This window comes from Scyliorhinus canicula, chromosome 13 (genome assembly GCF_902713615.1).
Source record: "Scyliorhinus canicula chromosome 13, sScyCan1.1, whole genome shotgun sequence".
Lineage (NCBI taxonomy): Eukaryota > Metazoa > Chordata > Chondrichthyes > Carcharhiniformes > Scyliorhinidae > Scyliorhinus > Scyliorhinus canicula.
In genome coordinates, this window is record NC_052158.1 from 18,176,495 (window position 1) to 18,192,735 (window position 16,241).

The following is a 16,241-nucleotide window of genomic DNA, read 5'->3' on the forward strand; positions in this document are numbered from 1 at the left end:
CACCCGCACGCAGTGAAACATACAAACAAAAAGAAAGAAAATACAGTCATGAGGTTACATCGGCGCATGGCCATTTCTCAAATTCTCAGTTCTGCCACATTCCTTCTGCCTTCGCAAACTCCTCCGCTGCTTCCGCCATTCCAAAATAAAAGTCCTTAAGCTTGTAAGTAACCCTCAGCTTCGCTGGATATACAATGCCGCACTGCACCTTGCTGATGTACAGTGTCCTCTTCACCAGGTTGAAAGCAGCCCGCCTCCTCGCCAGCTCCACCGTAAAGTCCTGGTATACACGTATACCAGCTCCAGCCCACTGCACCACCCGCTTCTGCTTGGCCCAGCACAGGACCTTCTCCTTCACACTGTACCTACGGAAGCACAGATTCACTACCCTTGGTGGCTCAATTGCCTTTGGTACAGGCCTCCACGACCGATGAGCTCAATCCAGTTCATATCGGGAGGGATCCTCCCCCTCCCCCAATAGTTTTGCCAGCATCGCAGCAAAATACTCAGTCGGCCTCGGCCCTTCAACTCCTTCGGGCAGCCCCACAATCCACAAATTCTGTCGCCTGGATCTGTTTTCCAGGTCTTCCATTTTTCCTCGCAGATCCTTATTAATCTCCACACCTTCCGCATCTCCTTCCCCATCGACATAGTTGATCACCATGCTGCAATAAAGTCTCCTCCACTTCCTTATGCACCTCCCCTTGCTCCCGCACCTCCAACACTGCGCTCGCCAATGCCGTCGTCACCTGGGAAACCTTCTCCTCCACCAGCACACTCAAAACCTCCCTCATCTTCCTCAATGTCTCTATGTATTTTGTAAACTGACTTTCGAATTCCACAGCCATTACCTTAGTTATTTCTTCAGCCGTAAGCAATGCGGCCTCCCCGGTGCTCCAGCCTCCATTTTCCTTGGTGACCCCGCGGTGACCTTTCTACTCCCAGACGAACTTTCAGCTGTTTTCACAGCCGTTTTCTTACTGGCCCTCGACATATCCCTTCCCTGTGCTTTCTCCTGGCCTTCACCGCCTTCGCTGCCCCTAGGACCGGGCCACAATTCCCAACAATGCCGTTCCCGAACGGGAGCCCTCCAACATGCGGCTGGCTCCCACCCGCCGTCACCGGGAAGTCAGCCATCACCGCTTCTTCAATGGCCTTGGTGAGATCTTTTCACAGTTGTTCCCTCTGCTGCTAGAATTCAGCTTTCATAAAGGCCCTCAAGTCAGCTTGAGGCCTTTAAGCTGGCCCTTCACCCGCCTGCATGCTGGAAGAGGCTTTTGTCTTTGCTGCAGCTTCAGCCAAATCTTTCACTGTTTCTGTGGGTCTGGTAACCAAGAAACATTCCTGGGGGAAAGTACTCCTCCAACATTCACCTACGCCTTTTCATCAAAATTCCACCCCGTGTTGATTAAAAAAGAGCTCTTTTCTGTAACCTTGGGCAGGAGCTGCCTTGTGTGTGACCACTTACTCCATGGTGCACACCAGAAGCCCTCCTGAATTGTGGCAACTGTGGCCAGGTATCAAACAATTCATTGTGAATCTGTATTTTGTTTCTTCCCTTGAATAAATATTTTATTTGAAGACGGGACTGACACCTGGTGTGATGATTATTGATTCAGTGAATGAGCAGAAAGAATGTTTTTTCAGAACGCAGGCCAGGAGCGGCAGCGGCCACGACCGAAGTGGGGCCCAGCCGGCAGAACGGAGGGCGGGGAGGAGCGACGTGCGGCAGCCCAAACGGAGCAGCGGGGAACGACCCACCCCCCCCCCCCCCAAACAAAGCCCAAAAGAAAACAGGGAGAGAGGGGGGAGGGGGGAATATATTACTTTCTCTCTTTTTACACTCTCCTCTCACATCCAAAACAAGCCCACCAGAGAGGAGTTGTATAAAGGGGGGGAGGGGGGCGGTACACAGGGAGCGAGAGACTGGGGGGGGGGGATACTGGGAAGGAGGGATAAAGGAGGTTAGAAAAGGAACAGGACAACAAAGTGCCGCAACCAAGGGCCCGAAACAAGGAACCGCTGCAAGCACCCACCCAGTACGGTCTGTGGGCGAAGGGGGCCCCCAGATTGCAGGGGACTACCCGCGTGGCGGACACATAGTGGACGGCCATGGCAGATGCCCCCGGGACAGGGGGAAATCCCGGAGCGCAGAGACCCGACCGCGTGGAGAGAACAGCAACAGCGGCCATCCTGGACGACCCCCTAACAAAGGGAAACCCCGGAGGGCAGGGGCGCGTCCACCAGGTAAGTATGGTTAATCCCACAGGAGCGAGGGGCCAGAAGCCCCCCACCAGGATAGTCACCTGGAAGGTAAAGGGACTTAACAGCCCAGTGAAGAGATCCAGATTCCTCACCCACCTCAGAAATATGAGGGCCGACATAGTCTTCCTGAAAGAGACGCACCTGAGGGAGCAGGACCAACTGCGGGTAAGAAAGGGCTGGGTGGGACAAACCTACCATTCCTGCTATGGGACAAGGGCCAGGGGGGTGGCGATCTTGATCGGCAAGAGGACAATGTTTAGGGCGACAAGGACGGTAACAGACCCGGGGGGACAGTACGCCATGGTCAGCGGGGCCCTGGATGGGGCACCGGTGGTACTAGTCAACGTGTACGCGCCCAACTAGGACGACACGAGTTTCATCAAAAAGACCATGGCAGAAATCCCAGACATAGCAACGCATTGACTAATCATGGGGGGGGACTTTAACTGTACAGGACCCAAAGACAGACAGATCAAACCCCAAAACGGGGAAAACCTCAAGCATGGCAAGGGAACTCAGTCACTTTATGGAGCAGATGGGAGCGGTGGACTCCTGGAGGTTCGCCCACCCAGGGGAGAAGGAATTCTCCTTCTTCTCCCCAGTACACAACGTATACACCAGAATTGACTTCTTTGTGGTGGGGAAATCGGTGCTTCCAGAGTTAGACAAAGTGGAATACTCCGCAATTGTGATATCAGACGACGCTCCGCATTACATGGACGTGCGGCTAGAGACGGGAAAGGCCCAGCGCCCCACATGGATGTTGGACGGTGCCTTACTAGCTAACAAGGCCTTCAGTGAAAGGATAGTGCAGGTTATAGCAGAGTACACGGAGAACAACCAAAACAGGGAGGTCTCGCCCTCCACGTTCTGGGAAGCGCTAAAGGCCGTATTGAGGGGAAATCATCGCTTTCAAAGCACAAAGAGATAGTGAGGAAAGGGTGGCTGGGCAGAAGCTGGTCGACTCCATACTGGAGGTAGACTGTAAATACTCCGAGGCCCTGACCGTAGAGCTCCTGGCAGAGAGGAAGGAACTACAAAGGAACTGTGACCTGCTCTCCACCAGGAAAGCAGTGCACCAACTCCGCCAGGCGCATGGGACCCTGTACGAACACGGAGACAAAGCCAGCCGCCTGTTGGCACACCAGCTGAGAAAGCAGGCAGCCACCAGAGAAATTGCAAAAATCGTGGGTACCGGAGGCACGTTGGAAATGGAACCAGAAAAGATTAACAAAACCTTCAAGGCCTTCTGCCAAGAGCTGTACACCTCAGAGCCCCCAAGGGGGGAGTCTGGGATGAAACGGTTCCTTGATGGACTGGACATTCCAGTCGTGGGGGAGGGCAGAAAATGGGGCCTGGAAGCACCACTAGCACTGGGAGAGATCATGGACAGCATAAGCTCCATGCAGACGGGGAAGGCGCCGGGACCGGACGGATTCCCGGCGGACTTCTACAAAAAATTTGCGACAGCGTTGGCCCCGCACCTGCGGGAGATGTTCACAGACTCGCTAGCTAGGGGCACACTGCCACCCACGTTAGCACAGGCCTCAATCTCACTGATACCTGAGAAAGACAAAGACCCAACGGAATGTGGGTGATGCAGACCCATCTCACTGCTAAACGCAGACACCGCAAGTGGGGGGGGGGGGGGGGGGGGGGGGGGGCGCAGCACTAACGGGACTGCTGTTTAAACAAGCCCAACACAAATTCCGCCAACTGGGGATCCAAATAACCCATGACTGGAAAGGGATCCACAATTGGAACCTCACCAGCCTGACGGAGGAAGTAAAAAAGGACCTGCAAAGATGGAACACACTCCCGCTCTCCCTCGCGGGGAGAGTCCAGACGATCAAAATGAACGTCCTGCCCAGGTTCCTCTTCCTGTTTAGATCCATTCCGGTCTACATCCCCAAGGCCTTTTTCAAAGCGCTGGACAAACTTATCATGGCGTTTGTATGGGGGGGGTAAAAATGCTAGGATCCCAAAGAAGGTCCTACAAAAAACAAAATGCACTCCCAAACCTACAATTCTACCACTGGGCGGCAACAGCCGAGCGAGTAAGGGGATGGATACAGGAGCCAGAGGCCGAGTGGGTGCGCGTGGAGGAGGCCTCCTGTGTGGGGACCTCCCTCCGGGCCCTCGCCACGGCAGCACTCCCATCCCCACCCAAAAAACATTCCAGCAGCCCAGTGGTGACAGCCACCCTCCAATCCTGGAACCAACTGCGGCAGCAATTTGGCCTGACCAATTTCTGACAAAGCTCCCATCTGCAACAACCATAGGTTCACACCAGCACTGACTGACGCCACCTTCAAAAGGTGGAGGCAGGACGGAGGGACACTGACAGTCAGGGACCTATACACGGATGGCAGGGTCGCAACACTGGACGAACTGACAGAGAAATTTTGGCTAGCCAGGGGGAACAAGCTACGGTATCTGCAGCTCAAAAACTTCATACGAAAGGAGACAAGGATGTACCCACAACCGCCACGACAGACACTACTGGAAGACCTACTGGACGCAAGTATCCTAGATAAAGGGAACTGTAGTGACATGTACGACCGACTGACAGAAAGGGCCGACACCGTACTGGACACAACAAGAAAGAAATGGGAGGACGACCTGGGGATGGAGATAGGGTGGGGACTCTGGAGCGAAGCACTGCATAGGGTCAACTCCACCTCCACATGCGCAAGGCTCAGCCTGACACAGCTAAAAGTGGTACATAGAGCCCACCTAACAAGAACCCGTATGAGTAGGTTCTTCCCGGTGGTGGAGGATAGATGTGAACGGTGCCAAGTAGGCCCGGCCAACCATGCCCACATGTTCTGGTCTTGCCCCAGACTGGTGGAGTACTGGACAGCCTTCTTCAAGGCTATGGCCAAAGTGGTGGGGGTGAGGGTGGAGCCATGCCCGATAGTGGCGGTCTTCGGGGTCTCGGCCAACCAGATCTATTCCTGGGGAGGAGGACGGACGCCCTTGCCTTTGCCTCCCTGATCGCCCGCTGTCGAATCCTGTTTGGCTGGCGGTCAGCAGCACCGCCCAGAGCTGCAGACTGGCTGTCCGACCTCTCGGTATCGCTCCAAATGGAGAAAATCAAATTCTCCATCCGAGGGTCAGACGACGGCTTCCACAGAACGTGGGAGCCATTCACACGACTGTTCCAGGACCTGTTTGTGGCCAACGAACAAGAGGAAGAATAGCCAGGTAGTCAAGAATCAGCGGAAATTAGTCAAGAATCAGGGAAGGGTAGCCAAGGCATGAAAGGGAGAGAGGGACTGGGAGGGAGGGAGGTTGGGAGGGGGGGGGGGGGGGGGGCTAGACCTGAGGAAAGAAAGGCGAACCACAGGGGGGGGGGGGGGGGACAGCTGAACCTGAGAAGGGAGGGGCGAACCGGGGAGGGAGGGGGGACAGGAGAGGAGAACCAGCGGGATGGGGCTGGGGGCAGGGAAACGGGAGCTGGAAGGAAGGCATGGCGGTGCCAAAACGTGCTTGACATCTCCAGGAGCGGGGAACAAGGAGGTTGGGGATGGAGGTCGGGAGGAGCAGCGGAGGCGAGCGGGGGACGGCGGCGAGATCCGTCCGGGAGAGGCGGGCGACAGCGGCACGCGACCCAGCCAGGTGTCGCACACTCTCCCCGGCACCCAAATGTATATTTGCCCCCCCCCCCCCAGTGCCCCCCCCCCCCCCCCCCCCCCACCGCAAACAGTCGCGTACTTACGTGGTGTAAATAATTCTGCCAGATGCACAGAGCTGCCGCTGTCGAGCTGGTGCACAGTACCCCAGCAGTTAGTCTATTTCATATTTTATTGTATTTTATGTTGGGGTGTGCCCTTCTCTTCTAAATATGTGTGTATATATAGATATATGTTTCTTATTCTGTGCACATAACGGTAATTATACCTTGTTCAAAAACCCAATGAAAACATTTATTTAAAAAAAAGAATGTTTTTTCACTCCTGTATGGGATGTGGGTGTCGCTGGCTGAGACCTCGTTGCCCATCCCTAATTGCCCTTGAGAAACTGGTGTAGGTACACCCACTGTGCTGTTAGGGAGGGAGTTCCAGGATTTGACCCAGCGACAGTGAAGGAACAGCCAATATGTTTCCAAGTCAGGATGGTGAGTGACTGGAAGGGAACCTCCAGGTGGTGGTATCAGGAATGAGAATATCAGAATAGGTTCCAGAGTAGGACATGTGACCATTCGGGAAGATCCTGTCTGACCATCAACATCGACTCCACTTTCCCATCCTATCCCTTCATTCCCTTTGTACTCAGGAATATATCGATCGCTGTGTTGAATATACTCACTGACATCTCGCCGAGGGAGAGAATTCCAAAGATTCACAACTCTCTCTGAGGGAAGGAGTTTCTCCTCATCTCAGTCTGAAATGGACGACCCCTTATCCTGATTCTGTGACCCCCTCGTTCTAGACCAGTTTCAGCATCTACCCTGTCAGGATCTCTGAGAATTGTATATGTTTCAATAAGATCATCTCTTATTCTTCCAAACTTCAAAGAATATAGAGCCATCCAACTCAATCCCTCCTCATATCGGAAACCCTTTCATCCCAAGAATCAATTCCGTGAACCTTCATTGATCCCTCTAAGGTAAGTATATGTTTCCTCAGGTAAGGAGACTGAAACTGTCCACAGTCCTCCAGCTGTGTCCACACTCAATCCCTGTTACATTGCAGCAAGACTTATTCTCTTATACTTCAGCCCCATTGTAATAAAGGCTAAGATACCATTAACCTCCCTAATTGTTCACTGTCTCTGCTTGTTACCTTTCTCTGTTTCAGTGTATTTCGGGGTGTTGCCATTTAGGGTAGGTGGGGATAGGTTTAGGTATCTGGGGGTCCAGGTGACAGGGGTGTAGGCGACAATGCATAAGTGGAACTTAACAAAGTTGGTGGAGGAGATAAAGGAGGACTTTAGGATGTGGGATACACAGCGCCTGATGCTGGCAGGAAGGGTCCAAGTGGTTAAGGTGAATGTCTTACCAAGGTTTTTATTTGTATTTCAGATGCTCCCGATTTTTATTCCGAAGGCCTACTTCCGGAGTTTGGTCAATGTAATTTGGGAGTTTATTTGGGCGGGGAAGGTGCCAAGGGTGAAGTGGGCCCTGATACAGAGGCAGGGAGAGAAAGGGGACTTGGCGTTACCGAACCTGCTGTACTATTATTGGGTGGTGAATGTGGAGAAAGTGAGGTGATAGTGGGAGGGAGAGAGGCCGGAATGGGTTAGGATGGAGGAGGAGTCCTGTAGGGGATCCAGCTTCAGGGCCATGGTAACGGTGGCACTACCGTTGTCACCGAGGAGATATACGGAGAGCCCGGGTTGTACAGTCCACGGTTAGGGTGTGGAACCAGCTGAGGAAACACTTTAGGATGGAGGGGATGTCGGTGCTAATACTGTTGTGTGTGAACCACGGATTCAAACCGGGGGAGATGGATGGCATGTACAGGAGGTGGAGAGAGGTGGGGTTGATGAGGGCCAGGGATTTATATTTGGAGGAGAGGTTCGCCAGTCTGGAAGAGCTGCGGGAGAGGGTAGAGTTCCCGAGGGGGGAGTGATTTTAGGTATTTCCAAGTGAGGGGCTTTGCACGGAAGGTGTGGAAAGGGTTCCCCAGCCTGCCGAAGTCGCCCTATTGGAACGGCTGCTGCTTCCGGACATGGAGGAGGAGGGTAGGATTGGGGGAGCAGGGGGAATGCACATGGTGAGGATTGAGGAGAAATGGGAGGTGTGGTTCGGGGTAGATAGGGGAATGGGGAATGAGGCGCTGGGCGGGGTGAATTTGACCTCTTGTGCGCGGATGAGTTACAGACGCATCTAATTGAGGGGTTCAGATGGTTTATATATAGAATAATGGATATCTGGGAGTGAGTTACAGAGTGGAATTTAATCGAGGGGTTCAGATGGTTTATATATAGATTAACGGATGCCTGGGAGTGAGTTACAGACTGGAATCTAATCGAGGGGTTCAGATGGTTTATATATAGAATAATGGATATCTGGGAGTGAGTTACAGACTGGAATCTAATCGAGGGGTTCAGATGGTTTATATATAGAATAATGGATACCTGGGAGTGAGTTACAGACTGGAATCTAATCGAGGGGTTCAGATGGTTTATATATAGAATAGTAAGCAGCATGGCAACACAGTGGTTAGCACTGTTACTACACAGTTCCAGGGTTCCAGGTGCAATTCCCTGCTTGCACCACTGTCTGTGTGGAGTCTGCATATTCTCCCTGTATCTTCGTGGGTTTCCTCCGGGCGCTCCGGTTTCCTCCCACAAGTCCCGAAAGATGTGCTGTTAGGTAATTTGGACATTCTGAATTCTTCCTCTGTGTACCCGAACAGGCACCGGAATGTGGCGACTAGTGTCTTTTCACAGTAACTTCATTGCAGTGTTAATGGAAGCCGGTTTGCGACAATAATCAAGATTATTACTATTATATTGATGGCCTCACTCAAAAGTCTCCAACTGAAAGGCAGCTGACGGTGCAAGTGGTCATTCAAAGTACTGCCAGCAGATGGCGGTGCTGCTCCATGTAAAGCCCTTCAAGCCAACATGGGGAAAGTGTGGGTCAGGATGAGAGAGATCAAGGGGGGGTTTTCGGGAAGCGCTTCTTCACACAAAGGTTATAAAACCAAGGTGAGTAAATGTGGCTCAGGTACAGATCAGCTGTGAGCTAACTGAATGGTGCAACAGGCTAGAGGGGCTCAATACCCAACACATTTTGCAAACTTATCCACTTTGACATGAGGCTCTCGGATATTTTTAAAAGTTGAGAGACTTGTAAATATTGGGAGACGGAAGGATTTGTGTATCCATGAAGCAGAGACTGTTTATTTTAATGTATTTTATTCCAAATAAATTCAATAATACAAAAACACGCAACCTGGGGAACATTCCCCCAGCACAAAATGTTACAATCTGTACAAATATTTCCATTTTACACTCTCACCCCCCCCCCCCCCCCCCCCCCCCCCCGCTTTCCCCTCGTGATGAACAATTCCTCAAACGTGGCCACCGACGATCCCCACCGTTTGGGGATCAGAATCCCCTCCGATATGGGAGTTACTGAGAAATCCAATCGGGAATTCAGGAGAAACATCTTTACCCAGAGTGGGATTAGAATGAGGAGGTCACTGCCGTTCACTGGGAACAGAGCAGGGGACTGGGGTAAAATAGAGGGAGTGTGTCCTTGCCACCAGTTCAGTGCTGGACTCACTCTGACTGGGTTTGGGGATGGATACGAGGCCCTTGTTTCAGGTGAAGCAACATTTTAAAGTCTGGGCTGGATGGCAGCATTTACACTCACAGTGACTCCCAGTGGGAGTCAATGGAAAGGGATATTGTCCAGAGTGTTCAACAAGAGGCTGATTCACTGTCTCCCATTGAGTGCTGCCACCCCAGTCGAATATCCTATTAATGAGCATCACTGTCTCAGTAACATGTCTTGTGAGATGGTCACAAACTGTGGGTGAGGCAACAGCAGAATCAGCTTCACGATTTGTTCAAACTAACAGAAGATTAACAAGTGGATGGAGCAGGAGCTGAACAGGAATTTAAAGATGTTATTGGGCAGTCAATGTCCCAGCTCCTGATGTGTAAATGTGATCGAGTGACTGACACAGCCTGTCCCTTCATCACTCTGCAGTAAATGGAAGCTCTGCACAGCTAGGGTGTGTGTGTGTGTGTGTGTCAGGGTCTGTGTTTGCATGTGTGTGAGGGTGTGTGTGTGTGTCAGGGTCTTGGTCTGTGTGTGTCTGTGTGTGTCAGGGTCTCTGACTGGGACTGGAGACTTCCCTCAGGACAGTTTCCAGCACAAACACTTTGATTCACTCAGAGGCAACAAGTTACATTTATATAGCGCCTTCAATGCAGGAAAACAGCCAAAGGGACTCGACAGCAGCGTCAATCAGACAACAATATTTGAGACTGAATCTGTTCTTCGAGACGCTTCTCCCCACAGGCAGAGAATGTGCAGCATCTGAGAAATGAGCAGCTCCAACACACCATTGTTCCTGTTCACTCCAGTTACAGAAACTCTGCAGCAACTTTCCATCTTCCTGTCCAGAAGCAGCTCAGAGAGGTTCCGGCAGGATTGAGGGGGGAAAAGATGGGCCCGGATTTGGGAGGGAGAGAGGGAGACTCTCCAGGAATTTGGAGAACAAGGGGGAGGTTGGAGATGGGGGTGGACATGTTCAAAAAGATGTTTTTTGTCAGAATGAGGGTCAGATGGTGACAGGGCGGAGAGAGGATAAGGAGGGGCTCAGGGATCAGATGGATTTGGAAAGGACTTGGGGAGAGGGTGAGGAGAGAAACTAGAGAAAGATGTGGGGGTGAAGGGGGGATGTTTGGTCAGTGGGTTGGGGGGCAGGAGGTTAGTAACAGAAACAGCTGTAAGGATGGTCTGGATTGTAACTAAGAAAGCCATTGCTGAGTTCCTCACACGGGGGAGTTGAGGGAGGTGGGGAAAGGGGGGAGAGAGTTTTCAAGGGTTGGGTTTGTAGAAAGAGAAGAGCAATAATGTTATAAATCTGACTTTATAAAAGTGAGAAAGGCTCCAGACACAATAAAGTGGTCAGTTTTAATTTAATTCCAAAGTTGCTGACACTGAGTGTGTCACTGATCACGTGAAGTGAAATCCAGGAAGTGCAGAGCTGAACAGGAATTGACAGTGAAAGAGCTGGAACAGGGAAGGAGAGAGAGACTCTGGGCACTGAGATGGCATCTCCAGATCTCACACAGGAACTAACCTGTCCCATCTGTCTGGAGATATTCACCCACCCGGTGTCTCTGGAATGTGGACATCATTTCTGCAGCTCCTGCATCTCCCAGAGTTGGCAGAAGGTCCCGGGAGATGTTTCCTGCCCCCAGTGTCGACAGGTCTTCACCCAGAGGAACGTCAGGCCCGCTCGGACCCTGAGTAACGTCGTGGAGAAGTTCAGAGAGGTGAAGGTGAAGGTCACACAGCCACAGGAGGAGTTTTACTGTCAGGAACACGAGGAGAAGCTGAAACACTTCTGTGAAGATGAACACAAAGCGGTCTGTGTGGTGTGTGGGATGTCCAGCGCTCATAAGACGCACAGTGTGATCCCAATAAAGGAGGCAGCCCAGATATACAAGGTACTGGATCACTGCTCCTGGTACAGGTAGATGGGGAAGAGGGACAGGGTGTAAGTCACAGAGGGAGAGAGAGTTTGTAGAATGTGGGGAGGGGAAGAGAGGGCGGGAAAGACAGGGATAGGGAAGGGGAGAGGGATGTTGAAAGAGGAGAGGGTTGGAGCGAGTAGAAGATTGATTGAGGAGGGGAATTAACCTGGAGGAGGATAATTGCAATAAACAGAATTAACCCACAGCTTCTACTTTGTTTATTGAGTGTAATCAATCCTGAGAATATCTCCTTCTCTACCTCACTGGCCTCACACTATTAAAAACAGCAAACTCCTCCAGAAGGTGACAATGATTGCTTCCTTTGACAAACCCATTTGTGTCCTTTTTGTCTCAGAACAAGTTAGAAACATCATTGGAAACTCTGCAGAAGCAAATGGACCTCAGTCTTCACAGTAAAAGAGAACGAGAGGATGGGATTTTCCACATGAAGGTAGGAGAATGTCCTTTAGGCTTTGTGTAAACTTCCCTGTGTTTGTTATTGAGAGTAAGTGAGCTCCTCACACAGACAGAGAGAGAGTTTTACTGAATAAAATGCTGCTGCTCCAAAGTACACTGCGGGCTGTTCCCTGAACTGCAATATAAGGGAGCGTCTGTAAATTGCAGATTATTATAACAATGTGAAAATGTATCATTTTCTCTCTCAAGCCAATCCTATCGATTGATGCAATAAATCTTGTCTTTAACTCATTCCCGGGGATCTATTATTCTATATATAAACCATCTGAACCCCTCGATTATATTCCAGTCTGTAACTCACTCCCAGGAATCCATGTTTCTATATATAAACCATCTGAACCCCTCGATTAGATTCCAGTCTGTAACTCACTCCCAGGGATCCATTATTCTATATATAAACCATCTGAACCCTTCGATTAGAATCCAGTCTGTAACTCACTCCCAGGTATCCATTCTGAATTCCTCAATTCGATTCCACTTTGTGACTCAGCCCTTGATGTCTATTATTTCATAATTAACCACTGGAATCACTTTACAATGTTTGTTTGTAACTCACTCCCACATAGCCAACATTCCATCAAACTGTTCAGCCGGCAGTTAGCTGTTATTATTTGTTATCCTTGCTGGATATAAATTTTTATCCCTATATCCCAGTGGACAGAGACCAGGGACACTGGGATTATAAACATTGTTTATTCCGTTCTGTATTCAATCTGTTCCAGGCTGAAGTTGACAAACTGAGAAATGAAATCAACAGTCAATTTGGAAAGATGCACAAGTTCCTGTTTGAGAAGGAGGAGCTGATGAAAGCAGAGTTGGAGAGCAAAAGCAATAAAATATTCGAGGAAATGGAGAACAATTTAACCAAAACCATGGAGGAAATCTCTTCTCTTGAAGCAGCAATAAGAGATCTTAAATCGAGGCTGGAGGTACAAGAGGCCCCAGAGTTCCTCAAGGTACAAAATCTCTTTGTCTTGCCCAGTGAAACATTCCAGAGACTGAGGGCGGGCACCCTGACCTTTAACCTCTGGGTTTGGATTAGGCCTCAGTCTGATTGGTTGGATGATTGTCACTTTGTGCTGTCAGTCAGGGTCCAATGGGAAATGAGGTGAGATAATCTCAGTTTGATTCCTATACACAGCGTAACCACGGCACTGATTGATGATTGGACTCCGAGAGAGCTGGGCTGGGAACTGGAGATGTTTACACTGCTGCAGATGGAGTTCTGCTGAGGACAGGTTAAGGTCCATTATTGCAGGGGTGATGGAGCTACGGTTATAGGGATAAGAATGGGAGCAGGTGAGTGCAGCACGCCCAGCTGGACAACAGTGGAAAGGCGGTGAGGAGGATGGCGTGATCGACCGTGTGAAAGGCTGCAGACAGACCGAGAATAATGAGGAGGGAAAGTTTGTACGGATGGGTTTTTTGGGGAGAGGGGTGAAGATGTAGATTTAAATGACAGAGAGAGGCAACACCTGAAGAGATGAAACAGTTTACAATCCCAGCTAACATGGGGACCAGGAGGGGAGGTTGGGAGATCAGTAGTTTTTGGGAATAGGATGGAGGGGACAGGAGGTGGGTCTGATGGACAAGATGAGCTCCGCGAGGGAATGAAATGAAAAAATAAAAGTTATTTTCTAACTGAAATCTTGGGGCGCGATTCTCCCAAACAGGGAGAAATCGTAAGGCTGGCGTCAAAAACGGGCGGGTTTGACGCCAGCCTCCCCCTCCCCGACCGGGAACCGATTCTGGTCCCTGGTCGGGGCTAGTATGCCACGGCCGTGAACTCCGGCATCGCGGGCTTAACAAATTTCGTTAAGCCCGCTTGCCAGAGTTTGCGACGGCTGAGGCGTCGCATGACGTCAGCCGCGCATGCGGATTGGAAGACTCCAACCCGCGCATGCGCGGATGACGTCATCGCGCATTTGCGCGAAACCCGCGCATGCGCAGGCCGGAATGCCCTCAGCTGCCCCGCGAAGTGATACAGCGGGGCGGCAGAAGGACAAAGAGTGCGCGGGAATCGGATCACTGCCCGCGATCAGTGGGCACCGATCGCGGGCCCATGGCACCCTTGGCACGGCCGTGGTACAGCCGTGCCAATCGGTGCCATGGTTCCCCAGATCGGGACTTTACAGCCGTTTTTACGAACGGCCAGACCAGGTGTGTTTGCCGTTCGTTCAAACGGCCGTAAAGGGCTTGGAATTCGGCCCATCGGCCAGCTGAGACTCGCTGCTCGCCGTAAAAAAAACGGCGGCAGCGATTCGTGTCGGGAGTCGGGCGTGGGGGGGGGGAGAATAGCGGGAGGGCGTCGGACTAGCGTGGCCGTAAAAGGTTACGACCCCCGCTATTCTCCGCACCGTCGTGAGTGGGGAGAATTGTGCCCTTGGTCTCTCAATTTCTACTCAAGATTTACAAGAACTCTTTAATCTGAATCGATCATATCTATTCTGTTTCTTTCCCCTCAGGATATTCAAGACCTGTTGACGAGGTAAGCATATATAAAGAAACAGTTTTGTGATGTGATCACTGCTGTCTCTCTAACACACACTGATTTCCAGACCTGTTTTTACAGGAGTCAGATGGAGTTTCACAAGCCTGGAACTGTCTCCACTCAGTTACCTGTGGATATCGCTGGTGAACCAGTCAAATACATCAAAGTGTGGAGGGAAATGAGAGCAGTGATTTCACCAGGTATCATTCTCTGTATATTACTGTCTCCCTGCTGTTATCCATGTGATTAATGAGGTTTGACACACTGATGAAATGATCAGAGGATCAGAAGGAATAAGAACAGGAGTGGTCCAGCCCAGTGAACCTGCTCTGATTTTTGATAAGATCATGTCTGATCTGATTGGGGCCTTTACTCCACTTTCCTGCCTGTCCCAGATGACCCTTAACCCCTTGTTGATCAACAATCTATGGAACTTGGTCATGAATCAATGACCCAGCCTCTGCTGCTCTCTGTGGTAGAGAATTCCAAAGACTAATATCCCTCTCCGAGAAGGAATTCCTCCTCATCTCTGTCTTCAATAGAGGCCCCTTCATTTGATGCTGTGTCACCTACACCTCGATTGGCCCAGAGATCAGACATCCTCCCAGCATCTACCCTGGCGAAGGAATCCCCTCAGAATGTTATGTTTCAATAAGATAACCTCTTATTCTTCTAAACTCCAGTGAGTACAGACCCAACCTGCTCAACCTTTCCCCATAAGGCAATCCCTTCATCCCAGGAATCAGCCCAGTGAACCTTCTCTGAACTCTGTCCAATGAGAGTCTCTCCCTCCTGATGTAAGGAGATCAGATCTGAACACAGTACTCAAGCTGCAGTCTCACCAATCCCCTGTAAAGTTGGAGCAAGTCTTCCCTACTTTACACTCCATCCCTTTTCCAATAAAGGCCAACATTCCATTTCTTTTCCACATTCCTTGCTGCACCTGGACACTAGCTTTTAGTGATTGATGTACAAGGTCCCCCAGATCCCTCTGTACTGCAGCATTCTGCTGTCTCTTTCTATTGAAATAATTTGCTGCTTTTCTATTCTTCCTGCCAAGGTGGACAACCTCCCATTTTCCCACATTATACTCCATCTGCTAAATCTTTGTCCACTCACTTAACCGGTCTATATCCCTCCGCAGGCACTTTGTATCCACCTCACAACTTCCCGACCTGACTTCGTGGCATCAGAAAATTTGGCTCCAGTATATTCGGTTTCTTCATCCAATCAGGAATATTGATCATAAATAGTTGTATCCCCATCACTGATCAGTAATCTTGGGAAATTGCAAAGATTACAACCAATGAATCCACTTTCTCTCCAGCCCCTCCTTTAAAATCCTGGGATTAAGGACATCAGGTCCAGGGGACAAGTTGCCTTTAATCCTGTTAGTTTTGCAGATATTTTTTCTCTGGTGATCATGATTGTTCAAAATGTATCCCTCCCTTTGCCCTCCAGCTTTTCCCCAACACTGGATGACCCCATGTATTGTTCTCTGTATATTGTTGGGTATTTTTCTTTCCCCAGGTTGTAAGAAAACATTTATTTAACGATATTTTGACATTTCTTTTTTTTTTAAATAATTTTTATTGAAAGAGTTTTTCCATACAAACATTTACCCCTACTAATTTTTTAAATTATTTACAACACAATCCCTCTAGGCAAATGTCCCTCCCTCGCCCGCCCTCTCGCGCGCACCAGTCCTCCCCCCCCCCCCCCCCCCCCCCCCAGGCAACCTTAACAAACAAGGCAGCCTACAGTTTTAGACATGAGCAGCGAGCAGACTTGCCCGCGTTACAGTCGTGCATGTCCCCCCACGACCCTTGCTGCCCCCCCC

The 16,241-nt window shown here is 50.4% G+C and overlaps 1 protein-coding gene across 1 annotated transcript in view; it reads left to right on the forward strand.

Moving 5' to 3' along the window:
* Positions 1–16,241, forward strand: part of LOC119976501 — a 188,831-nt gene that overhangs the window by 28,681 nt on the left and 143,909 nt on the right. Inside the window, exon 11 of the mRNA XM_038817045.1 lies at positions 14,483–14,601. Within this exon, the coding sequence (XP_038672973.1) occupies positions 14,483–14,601 (119 nt within the window). The remainder of the gene's footprint in view (positions 1–14,482; positions 14,602–16,241) is intronic.